This window comes from Bos grunniens, chromosome 3 (assembly GCF_055505025.1).
Source record: "Bos grunniens cultivar Pamir isolate PY7600 chromosome 3, Bosgru_T2T1.0, whole genome shotgun sequence".
Taxonomy (NCBI): domain Eukaryota; kingdom Metazoa; phylum Chordata; class Mammalia; order Artiodactyla; family Bovidae; genus Bos; species Bos grunniens.
Genome location: NC_141167.1, coordinates 87,304,287 through 87,326,139, shown reverse-complemented (window position 1 = coordinate 87,326,139; position 21,853 = coordinate 87,304,287). Strand labels below are relative to the sequence as shown.

The 21,853-nt window shown below is 44.1% G+C and overlaps 1 protein-coding gene across 11 annotated transcripts in view; it reads left to right on the top strand.

Moving 5' to 3' along the window:
* The window catches only part of SORT1 (sortilin 1), a 69,205-nt gene extending 47,997 nt beyond the window's left edge, over positions 1-21,208 (top strand). For 6 of the 11 annotated variants that reach the window (XM_086391611.1, XM_086391610.1, XM_086391614.1 and 3 more), the window contains exons 10-20: positions 285-440; positions 1,990-2,096; positions 5,557-5,659; positions 6,004-6,172; positions 6,765-6,955; positions 10,152-10,341; positions 13,801-13,917; positions 14,490-14,598; positions 16,025-16,131; positions 16,390-16,513; positions 16,741-21,208. In XM_086391611.1, the coding sequence (XP_086247737.1) occupies positions 285-440; positions 1,990-2,096; positions 5,557-5,659; positions 6,004-6,172; positions 6,765-6,955; positions 10,152-10,341; positions 13,801-13,917; positions 14,490-14,598; positions 16,025-16,131; positions 16,390-16,513; positions 16,741-16,755 (1,388 nt within the window). In that variant the 3' untranslated portion in view covers positions 16,756-21,208. Of the gene's footprint in view, positions 1-284; positions 441-1,989; positions 2,097-5,556; positions 5,660-6,003; positions 6,173-6,764; positions 6,956-10,151; positions 10,342-13,800; positions 13,918-14,489; positions 14,599-15,393; positions 15,493-16,024; positions 16,132-16,389; positions 16,514-16,740 lie in introns of all 11 variants that reach the window. The other 5 variants (XM_086391609.1, XM_086391608.1, XM_086391612.1 and 2 more) reach the window with 1 other exon arrangement.
* The last annotated feature ends 645 nt before the right edge of the window (positions 21,209-21,853 follow it).

The window sequence follows — 21,853 nt, the reverse complement described above, 5'->3', positions numbered from 1 at the left end:
ATATAAGAGCTTTTCTCTAACGTCTGAGTAATTTATTAAACAAATTCATCATCTGCTATGTTCAGGCACTAAGCTGGGTACTGGAATTAAAGATGGCCACAAAGTTCTTAACTATCAATCCTTGATTAGCTCTCAGGTCTGCATCCGCGTCATGAAGAGAGACAGTTGGCTGATGCGTGCATGTGTATGTGTCATATGTATGATTAGACTGTTGTTTTTACTCTGTTCCCTCCCAAGACTTGGTGGGTTTTTTGTTTGTTTGTTTGTTTGTTTGCCTATTCCAGACACTGGATTTGGTACCATATTTACCTCGGACGATCGAGGCATTGTCTATTCCAAATCCTTGGACCGACATCTCTACACCACTACGGGTGGCGAGACAGACTTCACCAATGTGACCTCCCTTCGTGGGGTCTATATGACAAGTGTGCTCTCAGAAGGTGGGTCCTTCAGCTGAATATGTTCACAGCGGAGGCTTTGGGGGAAACTGATGGTCCTGTCCCCTCAGTAATGGTGCTTGCCTGGCCAACAAGCCTGTCTGTGAATTCTGGCTCTCTGTTTTAAGTAAGTTATGGTGATTAGAACTAAGAAAGAACAAAGCAAGAGCAGGCATAAAGAAAGATTTGAGGTTATTTTGTTTATGAAAAAAGTCTTATGTATTGGGAAGTTCAGGCCTGTGGGAAGGAGTTTGAACCACTTTGCTTTTCTGATTGTCAAGGATGGAGCAATAGCCAGCTCAGATTTTTCCTGTGTTCTCTTCACTGGCTCTGCAGAGCCCAGTTGAACAAATAAACACGTTACTCTGAAGTACAAAGGGTTTTAAGGTTTTATTTATTTATGTATTTACTTTTTCGGTAGGAGTGGGGGGTGTTTGTTTTAATTTTGTGAACACCTTGCAGCTGTCTACAGGATCTAGGTGATTCTGGCCCCTAGTTCCTCCCAGACATCGCTCCTTCGCTTACTCTTGCAGTCACTCCAGTCCTCTGCCAGTCCTTAAACTGGCAGGTTCACACACTCTTGGGTGAGAGATTTGCAGTGACCTCTTTCTCCAGATGTCTACGTGGCCCACACTTTCCTCCTCCCAGCCATTGGTCATGTTTCTTTCTGATGAGACCTGCCCTGACTATCCTGTTTTAAATGTCAGTCTGCCTCCCTGCTACACACGCACTCTCTCATTCCCAGTTATCTGTACAAGATTTTTCCAAAGCATGCGTTTTCTAACACACTATGTAATTTACCTATTTACAGTGTCTAGTGTTTGTCTGTCTCACCCTACTAGAATATATATTCCACAGAGTTTTTTTTTTTCCTAATTTGTTCACAGATACATTTCCAAAGCCTTACAGCAATTTTCATATAGTGGATAGGCAATGAAACATTTATTGGGTAAATGAAATTTACTTTATTAGCTTTCCTTTTTAAATTTTCCTTAAGAAAACTCAAAGCACTTCTTTTAATTTAAATGTGCAACAGTTTATGTATCATTAGCAATAGAGAATAGGGAAGACACATGAAGGAAAAAAAAATGTGTAAGAGAAATAGGATATGGCGTGGTAAAGAGACAAAAGCTAGGAATTATTCATTGAGACTTAATGCAGATAATTCAAATCTTGAGATTTCCTAAAATAAGCCTGGTATCATGGCCTTAGTCCAGATTAGAGTGCCTTCCCATTGTAGATTTTCCTCCAGGGCAAGCAAGCAAGGAAGAATAGAATTGTGTTGATAAGGAGATAAATGGTATCTTTTTTCAAGAGTAGCAGTCTAGATGATTTCTGGAATCAGTAGAATCCTGTTCAGGTGCGAAGCCTCTTTCAAGTATCGTACTCACCAATATTGACCCATTTCACTGGACGTCAACATCTTGTGGGACTCCAGGGTTCTATTGGTATTACATAATCTCTGTTAGAGAGTTATGCAATGATAAACTGAATTGATTAGGGTGCTTCCTAATCAATATATCAAGATTAATGTCATCCTTTTCCTATTCAGATAATTCTATCCAGACTATGATCACTTTTGACCAAGGAGGAAGGTGGAAGCACCTGAGGAAGCCTGAGAACAGTGAATGCGATGCTACTGCAAAAAATAAGAACGAGGTTTGTTTTATTCCTACTGTCATATGTATTCGGAGCAAAGCAACCATTCTGTTCTGCTCTTATTAGTGCCAGGCTTTTGAATAATGAAGTTTTGTACTTGCTGAGGGTCAACAGCTAACAGTGGAAAATTGGGAAATGAGAGGTTGAAATTAACTAGGATGTGAGAAATTTGAACTGTGAAGAAAGACCAAAATATTACACTTTATTTGTCTTTAAAGAAAACCAAAACTGAAGGCTAACAATTTCAGTCGGTTTAGTTCAGTTGTTCAGTCATGTCCGACTCTTTGTGACCCCGTGGACTGCAGCACACCGGGCTTCCCTGTCCATCAACAGCTCCCAGAGCTTACTCAAACTCATGTCTATCAAGTTGGTGATGCCATCCAACCATTTAAACCTTTGTCGTCCCCTTCTCCTCCCGCCTTCAATCTTCCCCAGCATCAGGGTCTTTTCCAGTGAGTCAGTTCTTTGCATCAGGTGGCTAAATTATTGGTGTTTGAGCTTCACCATCAGTCCTTCCAATGTATATTCAGGACTGATTTCCTTTAGGATTGACTGGTTGGATCTCCTTGTAGTCCAAGGGACTCTCAAGATTCTTCTCCAATACCACAGTTCAGAAGCATCAGTTCTTTGGCACTCAGCTTTCTTTACAATCCAACTCTTACATCCATAATCACATCCATACATAACTACTGGAAAAACCATAGCTTTGACTAGACAGACCTTTGTTGGCAAAGTAATGTTTCTGCTTTTTAATATGCTGTCCAGGTTGGTCATAGCTTTTATTCCAAGGAGCAAACGTCTTCATGGTTGCAGTCACCATCTGCAGTGATTTTGGAGCCCCCCAAAATAAAGTCTCTCACCATTTCCATTGTTTCCCCATCTATTTGTCATGAAGTGATGGGACCGGATGCCATGATCTTAGTTTTCTGAATGTTGAGTTTTAAGCCAGCTTTTTCACTCTCTTCTTTCACCTTCATCAAGAGGCTCTTTAGTTCTTCCCTTTCTGCCGTGAGGTTGGTATCATCTGCATATCTGAGGTTATTGATATTTCTCCCAGCAATCTGGATTTCAGCTTGTGTTTCATCCAGCCCAGCATTTTGTATGATGTACTCTGCATTTAAGTTAAATAAGCAGGGTGACAATATACAGTTTTGACATACTCCTTTCCCGATTTGGAACCAGTCTGTTGTTCTATGTCCAGTTTTAACTGTTGCCTCTTGACCTGCAATTTGTGCTAACAGTTTGTATTATACTAAATTGCTGAATGAAAACAGAGTGGTCAGATGGGCCAGTGATTAGTTAGGAGTCGCGATGGCAGCTATGACACTTCAGCAACTCTACAGAAAGCCATCGACCAGCCATTCATAAGCAGTGCAAAGCCGTACTGGCCAGAAACAAATGGAGGAGAACTTGGCCTCTCTTCCCATCTGCCAGGGCTCCACGTGGCCTGTGGATGTAGGTGGTGACCTGGTCTAACATGTGGATTCAAGAGCTGAGCCCTCTGAGGAAAGGCCACAAACTAGAGATTCAAAGGCATTGCTGCAGGAGAGCCAGGTTCCATGAGTGACAGGTCTTGACAGGAAAGGAAAAAAACAAGCTTTGTGTCTGACTCTTTTAAAGAATTTGAGAGGAGCTTAGCAGAACCCTGGGAGTTTCCTTCAAAATTGACAGCATTGGTAATTCCAGGCTCTCTTCTGAGTACCTGCCTATGGCTGGTATGTACTCTGCTGTCCTGACTGGGCTTTCTGTTTTAAGAGACTCAACCAGTGGGAGATAAATGTACCCACACCATTCCCATCACACTCTCTCCCTTCTGTGTCTTCATGACCACTGTGGAGTCTCTCCCCTCCTGCTCCCCTTCCCACCCCTCCACCCTAGCCTTGCTCTGCTCCTGCCCTCTCCACCTCAGGCACAGGCACAGGTGCAGTGGCCTCCTTACGTACCTTGCCACCCTCATGCTGCTGTGCCTCTCCCTCCCTAGCACTCTTTATGGCTCTCTTTTGCCCATGATCTGGTGAATGAAGGTCCTCTCCTCCCCCGGCAGGTTCTCTTCTGCCTTTTCATTGTTGTTGCCCATTTCAATGTCATTGTCACCGACACACCCCTTCTTGTAACTCTGCTGCTCCCTGAACACCCAGTTATTCCTGGGGAGGTTGTCCCTGTCTCCCCTCCCCCCAGTTCATTAAGGTTAGTGGAAATCCTGACCATCCCTCAGTTCAACTCAGTTCAGTCGCTGAGTCGCGTCCGACTCTTTGCGACCCCATGGACTGCAGCACCCCAGGCCTCCCGGTCCATCACCAACTCCCAGAGTTCACCCAAACTCATGTCCATTGAGTTGGTGATTCCATCCAACCATCTCATCCCCTGTCGTCCCCTTCTTCTCCCACCTTCAATCTTTCCCAGCATCAGGGTCTTTTCAAATGAGCCAGCTCTTCTCATCAGGTAGCCAGAGTATTGGAGTTTCAGTTTCAACATCAGTCCTTCCAATGAACACTCAGGACTTATCTCCTTTAGGATGGACTGGTTAGTTAGAACTAATCATTGCTCTTCATTTCATTAGCAGTTTACATGAAGCTTTTTTTAACTGCAATAAAATTGCACATGGCATAAAATTAACATTGTAACCAATTTGAGCCTCTTTGTTTACTTGTTTATTTTCTGTGATTTTTTGGCAACACCCTGTGGCATGTGGGGCCTTAGTTCCTGAACCTTGGTTCCCGGACCAGGGGTCAGACCCTTACTCCCTGCATTGGAAGGTAGGGTCTTTACCACTGGACCACCGGGGAAGTCTCCTGAACCTCTTTTAAAGCATCCTTTAAAGGATTACCATCCTGCTTTATAACCCAACTAATTTCTAAGAAATGTTTCTTAAAGACAGGACTGGGTCTTATTTCAAATCACCACCACATCTTGTTCAGTATCTGAAATATGGCAGGCGGTCATCAAGTTGGGAAGCCTCTCATTTTCTTTAGAGAAATGTCTTTTCAAGTCCTTTGCCCATTTTTAATGTGGGTTATTTGGTTTTTTGTTGTTGAATTATAGGCTCAGTGGGATATTCTTGCTTCTTAAATGCATAATGCATTTAATAATAATTTAATAATCACATTTACAGAGAAAGAAAATAGAATGGTGTCAGGGTCTGGGAATGCCAGGGTCTGGGAAAGGGGGAATAGGCAGTTATGGTTTAATGGACACAGAAGTTTCAGTTTTGCAAGATGTGGAAGTCCCAGAGATGAATTATGGTGATGGTTGCACAACAGTGTGAATGTCCTAACACTACTGAATTGCACCCTTTAAAATGCAAATTTTACGGTATGTTATTTTAACCACAATTTTTTAAAAGAGTATCCCACTGAAGTCTGGGTTAATAAGTTAAAAAGCCTTATTATTAGAAGACTCTGAGATGAATAAAAAAAATTACACCTTTGGTTTTAATCTAAGCTTTGGTGTCTTTCCACAGTGCAGCCTTCATATCCACGCTTCCTATAGCATCTCTCAGAAACTAAATGTTCCGATGGCCCCACTGTCAGAGCCTAATGCTGTTGGCATAGTCATTGCCCATGGTAAGCAGCCCTCCCTCACCTCTGTGGGAAGAGCTAGTTGAGTACATTGAAGCTCAGTCATAGCATGGAACCCTGTGAGAAAACCACCATCCATGGCTTTTACCACCCTTTGCAGAATTTCTCGCAAGATAAAGATACTGTGGGTTTTTCATGGACTCCCATCAGAGAGCAGCAACATGACCTCTTCCTTTACCAAATTGTTGTGGCCTTTTTTTTTTTTTTTTATTCCAAGAGGCCTGATGGGAAATAATCAGAATAAACTCATTCAGAATTCTTCTCGTGACAGTGACTCCTCTCTGTTTCTCTGCTGACGTGTGCTGATGAGATGGTGGGCTGTGTTGTAGGTAGCGTGGGGGATGCCATCTCCGTGATGGTCCCAGATGTGTACATCTCAGATGACGGGGGTTACTCCTGGATGAAGATGCTGGAAGGACCCCACTATTACACCATCCTGGATTCTGGAGGCATCATCGTAGCCATTGAGCACAGCAGCCATCCGATCAATGTGATTAAGTATGCATGAGCTCAGCTCCACCCACACTGTCTGCCCAGAAGGCTACCGCGGGATGTTTTTCAGTTTGTGGGGAAGTTCCGGACCCTGATTCAGATTTAGGCATTCTGCAGAGCTGCAGGGGAGGTGCTTGAAGGGGTTGCATTCAGAGCAACTCAAATTAAATGGCTTTGTGTTTTTCCTCCGACTCTGCTAGCTTACATTTTTTATCACTTAAAAGAAAAAATGTTCTTCTCTCTTCCCACAAGAATATTATGGATGCATTGAAGCAGTCTGGATGGTAAATGACTCCTTAAGTACAAGTTCTTATTGTATAATTTCTGTTTATTGACTCAGAAGCCTGTTCTTATATGGGTCACTATTCTTCCTTTCCCTTGGAAGAATTTTTATAAATGCATTTTCTTCCATACTATTTGAGTGAATCCCATTTCCCTGTTAACTGCAGGCATTAGAAATTAATATAATTGTCAGTCAGTAAGCCGTCACCTAAATATGAGAGTTCTCTGATTTGGGATGAAAACAGCTGGAGTGGTTTCCTGATATTCCAGTAAACGTTGATCCTCTGTCACGATCTTCCTCTAACTGTGGTTTCAGGTTCTCCACAGACGAGGGTCAGTGCTGGCAAACCTACACATTTACCAAGGAGCCTATCTACTTTACGGGCCTGGCTTCAGAACCCGGAGCTAGGTCCATGAACATCAGCATCTGGGGCTTCACAGAATCTTTCCTGGCTCGCCAGTGGGTCTCCTACACCATCGATTTTAAAGATATCCTTGAAAGGAACTGTGAGTGTCTCCTTTGACCTTTTCTATCAGAAACTTGTAAGCCCATTTTCCTAAATAACCCATCCAGTTCAGTTTCTTCTAACTAGAATAAGAAAATCATGTATATGAAAGAGGATTGAAGGATGTTCCACGTGGGTGAGCAGGCAGTGAAATGGTACCAGAAAAGCACTTCCCCTGTTTGGATTAGCACTATCCAAGAGAAATAGCATGAGAGCAACATATATAATTTAAATTATTCTGTCAGCTAGCTACATTATACAAGTAAGAGGCAAAATTCATTTTAATAATTTAGTTATTTCAGTATGTCTAAAATATCACTTTAACATGTAAAACAATATTTGATAATTATTAGTGAAATACTTTACACTCTTCCTTTTTAAAGATTTTTTAAAAAAAATATTGGAGTATAGTTGATTTATAATGTTGTATTAGTTTCACTATACAACATAGTGAATCAGTTATACATATACATATACCCACTCTCCTTTAGACTCTTTTCCTATATAAACTGAGTATTGAGTAGAGTTCCCTGTGTGCTACAGTAGGTCCTTATTAGTTATCTATTTTATATATAGTTAGTGTGTATGTCAATCCTAGTCTCCCAAGTCATCACTCTCCCCTCTTTCTCCCTGTAACCATAAGTTCCTTTTCTGTGTATGTGGATATTTCTATTTGTAAATAAGTTCATTGTACCTTTTTTTAGATTCCACATACAAGTGATATCATATGATGTTTATCTTTGTCTGACTTCACTCAGTATGACAATCTCTAAGCCCATCCATGTCACTGCAAATGGCATTATTTCATTCTTTTTTATGGCTGAGTAATACTCCATAGTTTATATGCACCACGTCTTTTATTTATGTGTGATGTACCATATCATACATATGTACTGTGTACAACATAGTATATATGTACCACATCATCTATCATTCCTCTTTTGATGCTTTTATTTTTATGTCCTGGCTATTATAAACAGTGCTATAGTATGAACTGCAATATGCCCCTCTGATCATAGGGGTACATGTATCCTTTTAGATTATGGTTTTCTCTAGTTATATGCCCAGGAATGAAATTGCAGAATCATGGTAGTTCTATTTGTAGTCTTTTAAGGAACCTCCATACCATTCTCCATAGTGGCTACAGCAATTTACATTCCCACCAACAGTGTAGGAGGGTTTTCTTTTCTCAACACCTTCTCCAGTATTTATTGTTTGTAGATTTTTTGATGATGGCCATTCTGACTGGTATGAAGTGATACCTCATTGTAGTTTTGATTCTCTGATAATTAACGATGTTGAGCAGCTTTTCATGTGCTTTTTGGCCATCTGTTACATTCTTTTTCTTCTGAGTCCTCAAAATCTGATGCATATTTTACACTCACCCTTACTGTAAATCTCAATTCACACCAGCCGCATGTGGATATTTAGAAGAGTTTAGTTTTGCACTTTAGATCTCTGAAGCATTTTCTGAAAGTTATTTTCTGCTTGTAAGGATAGTACATGTTTATATTTGTCTAAAATTACTTCATAAGACTTCAGGGTTTTTCACTGCTGGTTACAGCAGAACTATAAAGAGGAAACTTTAGAGGAAAATGTGTTACATCTAATTGATTATGTCATTTATTTAAATGTTGAAGTAAGGAAGTTTTCCTGCAGAGTTTGGCTTGAATATCAGTCACAACTGAGACTCTAGACTGGCTCCTGAGCAGGCAAGAAGCCCACACTGACCATTTCTGAATGCTGTGACTTCAAACTGGAAGACATGTTAAAGACCCAGAAAAATGGCTTCAGAGAAGGAGTTAAAATATTCATTTCATGGTATTCCTAAAGAATCACAAGCAAACCCAGACCCCCAGTACTAAAGATGCTGGCACTGTATTGAAAATAAGAAGGATAAAAGAAAAACTGGACAAAAAGTGACCATCTGTGACCCGTGATTGCTTGGCATAATATGAAAGAAGATATAAAGTTTCAAGATGCTTGGGTTAAATTTTGGTCCTGACTTTTTTAGACTGTGTTAGGGGCCCATTTCCTTAGCATGTTAATTTAGTGACTCCTGCAGGAAGTAGAAACACTTGGTTTGGACCTTTTCTACAAGATGTTTCAGTGATTTAAAACCAGAGAGTCATTATAATCTAAATTCGTTAAATAGACTGTAAAAGAGCTGGCTTATGAGTTGTCCCCTCTGCAGATGCAGGCAGCTTCTACAGTTATCCCTGAAGTTTAACATCATTAAAAGATTGGTTAAGCACTGCTCTTTAACAGGCTGGGTGCTAGTCTTCATATCCTGAAGGATAAAAGCCCAATCCACAGTCTTTAGGCCACAGCCTTTGAGTCATTTTTCCAGGAGTGGATGATATGACACACTGAGCCAGGTTGACTGTCATTAGCAGTCTTCATTTGAAAGCCAGTCAACAGGCAATGGCACCCCACTCCAGTACTCTTGCCTGGAAAATCGCATGGATGGAGGAGCCTGGTAGGCTGCAGTCCATGGGGTCGCTAGGAGTCGGACACGACTGAGCGACTTCACTTTGACTTTTCACTTTCATGCATTGGAGAAGGAAATGGCAACCCACTCCAGTGTTCTTGCCTGGAGAATCCCAGGGACGGGGGATCCTGCTGGGCTGCTGTCTCTGGGGTCGCACAGAGTTGGACACAACTGAAGCGACTTAGCAGCAGCAGCAGCAACAAGAGTTAAAAGACTAGAGAATGTTTGTGCTCGCTTCATCAGCACAAATACTAGAAAGAGAATATTTCCCCCACGTTTTGAAGCATTCTCACCCTTGGTACAATTAAACCCTTGCTTTTGGTTAATTGGCGTCTTGCCCTAAAGGCAAACATCTGGTTGCTTACCTCTGACAGCCCCTGACCAAGAACACAAGTGCACAAGACTTAAAGACAGCAGCCTCTCAGTCTGGAAGTAACTTTAGAGGTTCTCCATCCACCTTCCTGCTGCACAAGGTTTTTCTTAGAACTCAAATGGGCTGTGAACTGCAAAGACTCCTCCCTTGGCTTGAGGAAAGGCCATTCACTAGTAGGCTCCCACTAATCCAACTTTCTTTTGCAATTCCAAAGCGAAGCAATAGGTTAAGTCAGACATCTGTACTTTTTGTCTCTTCTTTCTTTCTATTGCCTGGCAGCTGTCTCACATAGTGGATTCATGTAGTTTCCTGAAGAGCCTGTCTTTCTTTTAGGTGAAGAGAAGGACTATACCATCTGGCTGGCTCACTCTACAGACCCTGGAGATTATGGAGATGGCTGCATTTTAGGCTATAAAGAACAATACCTCCGGCTACGCAAGTCATCTGTCTGTCAGAATGGTCGAAACTATGTTGTGACCAAGCAGCCGTCCGTCTGTCCCTGCTCCCTGGAGGACTTCCTCTGGTATCTGCACCCCTCAGATCCCTGTCAGCCACTTCCTGTGCTGGAGGACGCAACAGACAGTTGAAAATTATTTCAGTCCTTTTTTCCCCTTTTTTCCTCAAGAGTGGAAAACTGTTGCTTCTTCTTTCCTCAAGGAAATTGAGGCACAGAGGAAGGGAAGCAGAATTGTTAGTAATTGAACAAATAACATTATTGTATCAGACCATTAATTATTGTGCAGAACCAGCAACAACCCCCGAAATCCTGACTTACCCGTGTGAGGAAGGAGAGGAGTGTAGAATGAGGATGCGAGTAAGAAAGCAGAGAGAGAAGGCGATAGGACAGAAGCACCCTCCCTTCTCTATTTCTACAAGGGAAAATGGCACTCAGGTCACTTGGATGTTATAATAGGGCTGGAGTTTGTGGATACTGTCAGACTCTGAAGGGCTCTCTCACCCTTAATGGCACACAGGCTGACTCTCGGTCACCTGAACTACTTCTGTTTTCCAAACATGCTCTGCGGCTTCAGAGCTCCATGCCACTGTGCGTGCTGCTGCTCCTGCCTGGAAGGTCTTTCCACATTTGCTGCTTGACCCCCCAAGCCTGGTGAATTCCTCTTTGGCCTTTAATACTTTAGCTCAGATGTTGCCTCCTAAAGCCTTCCCCAGTTTTTCCTCATCTAGGCTCCCACTGCACTTATTATACTTTTACAGCATTCACTATATTTTAATTCTTGTGTATAGATTAGATTCCACCATTAAAATCTAACCCCCCTGAGCACATATTGTATTTAATAATCACATAGTCATAATGATAGCAGCTGACTTTTTTAAACATTGCCTCTGTGCCAGACACTGTCCTAAGCAACTCAGACTTCTCTTCAGCAGCCGCATGAGATAGGTGCTGTGTTATTTACATTTCACAAAGGAAGAAACAAAGGTAGAGAGGGGTCATGACTAACTTGCTGTCACGTGGCAGAGCTGGGATGTGAACTGGGCAGTTAGTTCTGCCCCGGAGCCTGCGCACACACCCCACGTGCCTGAGGAATGTATACTTCGTCAGTGGGAAGGGTGTGGTCCCTGGAATTTTGGATTGAACACACAAAAGTTTTTGCCAGAAATTTCTCCTTGCTATTGGAGGCATGATGTCTTCTCTTGTTCTTCCTACCCTCTCCCTTCAATATTTGTCAGAAAACCTTGAAGTCCAAGCAGCATCTATATATTTACCAAATATTCATTGAATATTTGTTAGGCACAGGGCAGTGCAAAAGTGATAACAGAAATTTTATTATAGACTCTTCTGGTAAGAGTCACATGATTATGTTTGAAAAGAGAAACCGTAAGTACCTAATGGATTTAGAGGAGGGAGAGATTCTTCCATCCAGACCTAAAAGGAGTTGGATCAGAGAGGCTTTGTAGAGGCGTTGGCATCTGAGCTGAGCCCTGATGAGCTGTAAGATTTGATCTGTACATCTGGAAAGAAGCAGATCATTAAAACCAGTAGACTGATGTGAGCATAGGCCCCCAACAGCACGATCAGGAAGGTTGTGCTGGGGCTTCCCTGATGGCTCAGTGGAGAAGAATCCACCTACCAATGCAGGAGACATGGGTTCAATCCCTGGTCTGGGAAGATCCCACATGCCCCAGAGCAACTAAGCCTGTGCACCACAGCTACTGAGCCCACATGCTGCAACTGCTGAAGCCCTTGGCGCCTAGAGCCTGTGCTCCACAACAAGAGAAGCCGCCGCAGTGAGAAGCCCTACATTACAACGAACAGTAGCCCCTGTTTGCCTCAACTAGACAAAGCCCACCTGCAGCAACAAAGATCCGGGGCAGCCCAAAATAAATAAATAAATAATTTTCAAAAAGAAAGAGTATGCCGGAAGATAGGCTGTGAGGGGAAGCCGTGGCTGCCACAGGAAAGAAGCGAGGGCGTCCAGATAGGGGTGCTCAGGAAGATAGTGCCCTGGACAAATGTAAAGAAATGACAGGAGAGGCCAGCTCAAAGGAGGAAACATGATACGTTTTGAACATTTTTGTTTCTTTGAGGTTCTGTCAACAGATTTATGTGGCAATGTTCAGCAAGTATTTGGAAATGTAGGATTAGAGTTCAAGAGAGGTAGAACCTGGACGTTTTATTAATTTTTTGAAATTGTTATTTACTTGCATTTTTGTTGCTGTGCACAGGCTTCCTCTAGTTGTGACGAGCAGGGGCTGCTCACCGTTACAGTGTGCGGGCTTCTCACTGAGGTGGCTTCTGTTGTTGCGGAGCACAGGCTCAGCAGTTGTGGCTCCCAGGCTTAGTTGCTCCGAGGCATGTGGAATCTTCCCAGACAGGGATCAAACCCAAGTCCTCTGTGTTGGCAGGTGGATTCTTCTCCACTGGACCACCAGGGAAGTCCAAACCTAGAAGTTTTAGTTGCAGCAAATAGTTAAGCAAATAGTTAAGCTCACGAAGGGAGAGCAGATACAGAGTAAGAGAATGGATGATAGAATCTTGGGAAACATCTGCACCTACGTGTCAGGAAGAGAGCAGAGCCAGCAGTGACCAGAGAAGCCTGAGTGCAGCTCTTGGGGCTGCAGCGGGTGGGCCCAGCGGTGTGCCGGGTGGCCAAAGTGAACAAGACAGAGAAAGCCCCAAGGTTGGATGACTGGTGGGCCTGCAAGGGCGCAGACATTCATTTTCAAGGTTGCAGCGGGGGGTTCAAGCCAAGATGCAGAGCGTAAAAAGTAAATGAGTAAAACAGAACAAGTAAAAGAGAAAATTGGCCAATAAGGGAGAGAGGGTGGTGAAAGAAGAGGACAGGTGCAAGCTAAGGAGAAGCTGCCGGGTGAGGGGACTGGTGGTCCCTCCAAGCTGTTCATGAAGCAAGCCCCCACCTAGGGGCATGAGGTGCCAAGGCCCTGCATATCCTTACTTTGGGGAAAGCAGAGAAAGGAGAACAGGTCACTATGGAGAGATGGGATGGAATGGAGGGCAGAAATGGGCATTCACATTGGCATCAGGCACCATCTAAGAGGCTGAGAGGGACACAGATGTGGGGAAGGCAGGAAAGGTTGGATATACACTCTCATGGGTATAACATAATGAGTTATTTGGAGATGAAAGAATTGCTAAGTTTCCGTGCGTTTAGGTCTGTGGCTGACACACTGTTTCTCTGTGTCTTAGTTGCGTGTATCCCTACCCGCTATAGACTGCGTGATTTCCCTTCCCTGAGCTGTCTGTGTGGAACTCCTAGCTACTGAGTCCTCAGTCCACCAGGCCCAATCCATAAGCCATTCCCCGCCCCCCAGTTAAGCCCTCTCTGTGTGCTTTTGTTCCTAAAGAGACCTCTTTATATGTCACAGACTTCCTTAGCTGTTTTCTGGCAACCCAAGCCTGGAATATTAACCATCCTCTGCCCCACATAAAGCCTTCACTGCTATTTGCCTCCTGTCTTTCAGCAACTTTGAAAGATACATTCTTTGCTTATTCTTACAGTGATTTTGGCTACTTCCGTCCAGAAAATGACTCCAAATGTGTGGAACAGCCAGAACTGAAGGGCCACGACCTCGAGTTTTGTTTGTATGGAAGAGAAGAGCACCTGACGACAAACGGGTGAGGCGGCTGCTTCTCCCGCGTCGGGGCCGCGTCTCCCCTGTGCAGGGAGAGAGTTCCCTCCACGCTCTTCTGAGTATTTGAGAGAGTCTAGAAAATCACTGTCCGGTAGAACTTTCTGTGGTGGGGGAAATGCTCTATAATCTGCTGCGTCTGATACAGTGACCCCTAGCCCTCTGTGGCTATTGACACTAGAGTGAGGAACTGAAGTAATTTTGATTAATTTAAAAGTAAATAGTCACCATAGCAGAGAGTGCCATTCTAGAGGAGCCTGACTGCCTACTCCCCTGATAACTCTCCCCTCCCCTGTGTACTGACGGGCTTCCCCAGCAGTCTCATAGGGCAGAAAGTCAGCATGTCATTGCAGCATGGCAAGGGATGTGTGGTCTGTCCAAGGACTGAAACTACACAGGATATCCCCCCAGCACCCCTGTGGATCTCCCCCAAGCCCTGAAAGATGGTGTAAGGACCAGAAGTTTTTCTGCAGCTTTTCAAATCTTGTTTTCAGGAAGTAAGCAAGAATCCAGAAGTGCATCCTTGTATTCTGTCAACACCTTTTCTCTGCCCCTCAGGTACCGGAAAATTCCAGGAGACAAATGCCAGGGTGGCGTGAATCCAGTTCGAGAAGTGAAAGACTTGAAAAAGAAATGCACAAGCAACTTTTTGAGTCCAGAAAAGCAGGTGTGTTAAAGTAGATCTGGTGTAGATACAAGTGGGGTTTTGAGTTCTGCCAGGAAGGTCAAAGTTACAGTGTGTCGAGAGCTTTATCACCTAATACAAGTGGCCAGACCACTTATGTCAGGCTTCCCGTTGCACGGAAACTGTTAGGATGAAGGATGGTCACTTAAGCCAACAATAAGCTCATCTACTGAAAACTTTTCTGGGGGAGGGAAAATGGTGCTCAGTATTTATCCAAGTCTTAGAAGCTTAGGGTTGAGAAAATTTCTGAGGCTCAGAGTCACTTAGAAAAAAGACTCAACAAGTCCTGCCATCAAGGGCTGGGGTTTTGCACGTGTGGAAGGGAAGGGCATGGGACCCTGGTTAATGGGGATCTCTGTGCCGAGTCATGTCAGGTGTGTTCATAAGGAGAACCTGCACTGCGATAATAAGGGGCTGGTCTTGATTTGGAAGCAAGTTTGGGAGCTGATTCCAGATCTGTAGCATTGAACTGTCTGGCCAGGCTATGGGGATCTGGTAAGAGGAACCCTCTTGATAAAGAGGTGCTGGCCCAGCAGTGTGAATGGGAACAGAAGACTGTGGACCCCAGGTACCTAATCTGGAAACTGAGAGATGGACAGTCTGCAGTCCCTCCTGTCTAACTTTCTCAGGAGTGAGGGCCTGACGGGGTGGAAGAAGGCAGGGGGAGAAGAGTGTGTGGGTGTGTGTACTTGTTGGGGGCAAGCTCCTGCTTCTTTGCATCACTGCCCTGCACTCCTGGCGGCTGTCCTCAGAGTGTTTGTGTGTGTGATTGCACAGGACTCCCGCCCACAGGGACACAGCTTGTCCCAGAATCCAGCTCCGCCTCCTCTGGGATACACTGAAAACACACACTCCCTATCTCCCACCCAGAAGCAGGTAGGTCACACTCAGACAATGATATGACAAAGCTTATTTATAACAACATATGAAAACTTAAGAAATGAATCTTGTTATCATGGGAGGGCCTGCCTGACAGCGTTGGCAGAGCTCCTTCCCAGGTGATGGCTGTATGCTAGATTCATTCAGCCCACTTACTATCATGGTCTCTCTCTCTGCTTCATCCTTAAAAGCTCCAAGACTTACAACCAGTGGTCACGGGGAACAGTCACAATTGTATTTGATCTAGAACCATAGCTTCCAGTGTAACTTTGACATTGAAGCCCCTGAGTTTGCACTATTCTGACAGCTTCAAGGCAGCTCAAGTTTTGATTACCCTCTGCCAGCTATGGTATTCTCCTGGTAGCACTGAGATGGTCATCTTGAGGGGTTTGGGAACATTTCATCATTCGGTGCCTAGAGACTACAGATCGTTGAACAGAGAAATAAGAAATTGAGCAGCCTCTTTGAATTCAGTCCTGGAATATGCACACCCAAAATTGATTGTGTGTTTGTGTTTTAATTTATCAAGAATTCCAAGTCAAATTCTGTTCCAATTATCCTGGCCACTGTGGGATTGATGCTGGTCACAGTCATAGCAGGAGTGCTCATTGTGAAGAAATACGTCTGTGGTGGAAGGTAAGGAACCGGAGTCAGTCAAACCTACAAGTCAGCCAAGGGCAGAGTCTGCCGCTGGCGAAAACTGACTAGTTGAAGTGACGTTACTGAAACATCGGACCCAAATCTTTCCTTCCATTTTTCATATACCAACTATAGGCTGTGCTTCCTGTATGCGCGGCTCATTCTATGAGTGTGTAAAACTTGGAGAGTCCACAGCCCTATAAGAAATGCATTCTTCCTCACCACGTGAGGGTTGACAGCAGTTTCCGCCCCCAGGTTCCTGGTGCATCGGTACTCGGTGCTCCAGCAGCACGCAGAGGCTAATGGTGTGGATGGTGTGGATGCTTTGGACACGGCCTCCCACACTCACAAAAGCGGTTATCATGATGACTCAGATGAGGTGAGACTGTTTCTTCTTGAGGGGTGGTGCAGAAGTTTTTAAAAAGAGTGATTCTTTTTTTACTTATGACCAAGGTATGTTTGAAGCAATGGAGGGTATAAGCTAGAAGCAGCAACTTAATGACTAAGACTTGGCCAACCCAGAAGCTACGTAACGGCTTTCAAAATAAGGATTAGGGATTTTTTTTGGTCTGTAAATAATATGGCCCGTGTCTTTTGTTTTTTCAGGACCTTCTGGAATAGCTCCTCAAAAGAGCTGGGACCGAGTACGAATGATGGACCGCAGTACCTCCTACACTCCCTGTGGCTCCAACTTAGGGAAATAAATTTCCCATTGCGAAGGACCCAGCTCTGTTTCTGCTGCTTCCATCAAAGCCAAAAGGACCTACACTAAAGAAATAGGGGGGTGGGGACCCGAAACACTCTTGCCAATTGGCTCGGAGAAGAGAGGGGAAATTTTTAATTCTTTAACTTTATGAGTTCTGTGTTTTTGCAAGGTATGGGCCCTTTTTGGTTTTGGTTTTTAAGGGAAATGAAATGGAATTGAAGGGAACTTTTCACTAACCCCACAGTCACATGTTTTGCGCGGCGCCTACCCCAGGGCACCGGCCAGCTTCGTCATCAATTCTCATGAAGCCCTCGGTGCCGTCCCTGGGCTGTGCCATCCCTGGACAGTGTCAGCACCACGAAGCAGCTGCAGAGATGAGCAAAGAGGCTGCAATGACTGGCACAGCCTGGGCAGCCTCTCTCCCTCTGGGGCCAGCCCTGCTCCAAGAATAGTGCACACCAGCTCCTCACATAGATCACTGCTTTTTGTTATTTCTTTCAGGAGCCATAGGCCACAGTGATTTTTCTTTTCCCCTGTTTAATTAGGCAGTACCCTTGTTAATTGCCCTTTGGCAACTAACTTACATGTGCTTCCAAGACACTAAATCAGGAAAACCAAAAGGGCAATATTTTTAACTTGGGGCAGGAAGAAGGGAACAGCAGAGAATTGACTAGATTTAGCACCTATTAAAGGAGAAATTCTTGCTTCTTCCAAGATCTTTCAAGCCATGCCTTATGTGTGTGCCAGTGGACTTGCTCAAGGATGGGGCTCAAGCTGAGTACCCAGGCTGAGCAACCTCTTCACTGGAACGGCTGGTGGCATGCGCAGCACAGCCTCTGAGGACGACTCATCCGTGAATCATTAGAATGGCTGCTTATTCGCTTCCTCTTAGGTTGCTGCTCTACATGGAGCTGTGACTAGACATGTTTTCAGTTTTAAGCTTTAAAAAAAAAAAATTGAGTTTTGTTACCAAGTTCTCCTTCTTACCCCTCCACTTCCCCAGCTTTGCCAAGTAATTTGTTGGCTTGAAACTTTGAGCCAAACCAAGTGAAAAACACGCTTCTAGTGCAGATTGATGTTTTGTGTGATACATTAAGTTCATATTTTACATTTAATAAAATGTTCCCTTTGACATTTTTAAAAAATGGCATAAGTTAGAAAATGTAGCGAGGCGGATTTTTGGGTGGCCAGACAGTGATGGAAAGCTGTCGTCATTAGTTTTAGTACAGCTTGACTGTTTGCTGTACTCGGACACAGTAGTGCGTTCCCAGTCAGCACAGCTACTGTGCTGGTCACGGTTTCTCCCAATAGTGATGACTGGGGATGTTCTTTGGTAACTGCCATTTTGCTGCTGGTTCATTTTATGGCTAGAAAGTCAGGAAAAAGTAAATGTGCCAAATGAACTTTTGTCAGAATGTGTGAGCAGATGGCTGAATTGTCTTCTCACCAGAATGGATTAACAGCAGTAGGGAACGCAGGGGAGGGAGTGGATGGAGAATTTTAAAGAAACTTTGAAACTGCAGTAAGATTAACGTAAGTCAGGGAACTATAAAGTTAAGGCAGTTTTTGTAAAGAGAGTTCATATTTGTTAGAGCCAGAGAGCACTAGTTTTTTAGGAAAATCTCATTCCTTTTGTAAGGTTTTTAAATTGAAAGTAATTCCAAAGATACACCAGCTCACAAATGATCAAAAAGTCTCAGCTTTTATCCCATTCACCCTCACCTCCTGCCCCATGTGAATTTGATGCCCAGAGAAGACCTGCGTAGACCATACACTCTTCTCCCCACATGCACCCACCGAAGTAGATGTGCCGACATACGGTAATTCTCTGATTAGTTTTACATGTAAGAGAGTTAATACTCTTCTCCAACCGTGTAAGACTCAGGACAGTGATACCTGGGGTTTCTGTAGAACTTGGTAGTTTTCATGGCACTTTTCCCCTGCATTATGTCATTTGAACCTCACAGCATTCTTGTGAGATAAAAAAAAAAAACCACAGGGTTTGTAATCCCCATTAGAGATGGAGCTGAGGCACAAAAATGAAGTAAAGGTGTCAAGGTCCCTGAGTCATGAGTGGTGACGGTGATTGTCTTTGGATCTCATGCACTTTGATGGATGCTCTTGCTGCCAGGTGGGAGCAGGCTGCTTTCTTACAAATGTCTTGCAGTTCTTCAGGGCACGGGTCAGTGGCCTTTCTTTCAGAGCAGCATGTAGAGCTCTTTTGCCAACTTAGTAAACAGGAAATTTTTCGTGGCTGGAAGCAAAAGTAATGGTAATTTTGAGTATGTGTTTAGAAATCGCCCCTTACCTCATTGAAGGTCACGGTGGTTCAAGAGTGTGGGAATGGAGTCTCCACTGATGAGTCACCCTCTCCGTTTCCCTTGTCCCCCACCCATGACTGGCTGGAGAGCTTAGTCAGTTTGAGGACTGCTAGCAAGCCTGGCTGGCTAGCCTTCCGCATCTCACAAGGGTATGTCCCCGGCCCAAGATGAAAACAGCCTAACAGAGCCACGATAGCTCCTAAGAAAAAAAGATTTCTGATTTGTCCTACTGATGTCAGGTTGGAGCATTATCTCTGAAAATAAAGTGTAGTGTCAGGCTTAATAGCACAAGGGACTGTTTCAGTAATAGAAGTTAGCGTCATAAGGTAGGTTGGACATAGCAGACTGTCCAGAGTGATCTGAGCTCTGAAATCCAGGTGGTGAACTCACCATCTTTCATGCTCTGTGGACAAGTATCTTGGACTTAAGAGGGCTTTTGGTTTTCAGTGAGACCTGAGACCAGGGATGCATACGCCTAAGCTGTTCATCGAATGGGAACGCCACTTGGAGTGAAAATGTTTGGAGGACTGTGGCAGTTCTAGGCTGGGCTCAGGAGATTCAATAGATTGGCTGTAACTAAAGCTTTAGAATTTGTCATCTGCCTCTGAATAGGCTTTCCAGGGTGTCTGTCTCATTCTTAGGTTTACCTCTGGGCCTCTGCATGCCGAAGCTGGCCTTTCATCCCTGGCAGATCGGTAACGTGCTGGCCACCACTGGCTCTGTCAACCACAGCTGGTTCTCCCGTGGCCTTCACCATGGGACAAGGATAGAGGAGTGCAGGGCGATCCACATCCACTCCGTGTGCAGGACTGGCCTGGCTTCAGTCTTTGTTTTCTAACCAAGTGATTCCAGTAGAGAGTTTCTTGTTTCCTCTTAGGAGAGCTTTAAAGAGCCCTGCTTCTCTATGCAGGGGCTTGGAGCTCACCCTGCTCACTGTTGGTACCGCCCCCTTACCCCACATTAACCTGGATACTTAGAACTGCTAAAATAGGAAGAGCTTCTGCTTTTCACCTTTGCTACTGCCTTCCCTCAAGCAGATAAATAAACATGGACTTACATGTCCTTCAAACAAAAACCAAAGTTTTGGATTTCCACATGGTAGTGATAGGGAGGCCAGACTGTTCCATCTGCCACCAGTTTGCCCAGCTCAGGTTGCACCAGGGACACCGTCCTGCCCCAGGAGGGCCAAGGCCTCGCCCTCATGGAGGGTGATTGAAATAGCAGGAATGTGTTGATTTCTTGGCTACTTTGCATTATAACAAAGAAGAATCAGAAGTCTAATTAGAAGTTGTCTTCAGCAACCTACTGTGTGCATTTTTTTTCACACCGGTACATTCTTAAGCATCCTTGTTTATATAGAATAACATAAACTAATCTGTACCTTTCTATATATATATATATGTGTGTGTGTGTACATATATACATGTATAAACTGTATAGTGTACATGTTAATGATATGCCCAAATCCTTAATGCAGTTCTCATCCTCCGCATGCCCTCAGTTTGTGGTCACGTGACTTGAGTGTTCCTGATGATTCTGCCCACCTCCTATGTTTGGACGTCTAGGGAGGAGGGTCGGGTTTTGATGGTACCCTCCTCATCCTCGTGCACAGATATGCTCAGGGTCCCCATGTGTGCCTGGTATCCATCCCTCTCTTGTTTCCTATTCCCTGTCTGAGCATGTGGTCCCTCCTGGTTCTGTACCTTCTCTGCCTCCTCCCCAAGCTGTCAGATAGCCTTCCTACTCAAATCTAAAGCAGTATTAAGATCATTACTGCATGTGCACTAAAAACCCAAGTTTTCTGTTCCCTTGGGGCAGAAAATTGCATGTGAGGTGGAATAATCAAGTTTCAATGACCTATGTCAGTTGCACAACAAAGCCAGACCCCAGAATAAAATTCCACAAAATGGAAATAAAACTCAAATTTCTTTAGCACTGTGTAAATAAATCTGGATGTGTTTAACTTTGTACTGGTAATTTTCTGTATATTTGCAATATTTGGGTTAGAAATAAAACAGACTGGACTTTATTACCTGACCTACTAAAATGACTAAGCTACAGTTTGTTAATATGAAAGTTTCTCCACTTTCCTAGCTTCAAAAATTGAACCCCAGCAATCAGAGAACATCAATTAATGAGCCAGGACTATGTGTCTGTAAGTCCTACATGAAGGGTATTAGGTAATTTATGGGAAAAACTACTCACTTTTTTCTTCTTCATGCTCTCAAAGATCTACCCCACCATGGGTGTTTATAAGACCAGATTTCTTTTTCTTCCTCCCCAGAAGTATAGCTGACCCACCCTGGTACAGCTTCTCAGCTTTGATTGCTACATTCTTCCTTCTGGACGCGGCCGCATGTCATTACTGTCTTGAATTACATGATCCTTTAGCAGGTTCGACAGACAACAACACTGAGGAGTTTACCTTCAGCACTTCCCTACTTGCCCCTCTCACATTTCTCCTGCTACTCTTACTCATAGTCCTTCCTAACCCGTTTCATTAAGGACCTTCAAAGAGTTGCATCTTGACTCCAAAATATTTCTTTCAGTGGAGGTTACTGCCCACCCCCATTGAGCCTTTAGCCAAGCCAGACGACTGCTTAGCCTGCTGTCCTGGGCTGGGGGTGGGGGCTGGGGGGTCTTTCCATGTAATGTTTACTCTGGGGCCATGGTCTGAAGATGACCAGGCAGA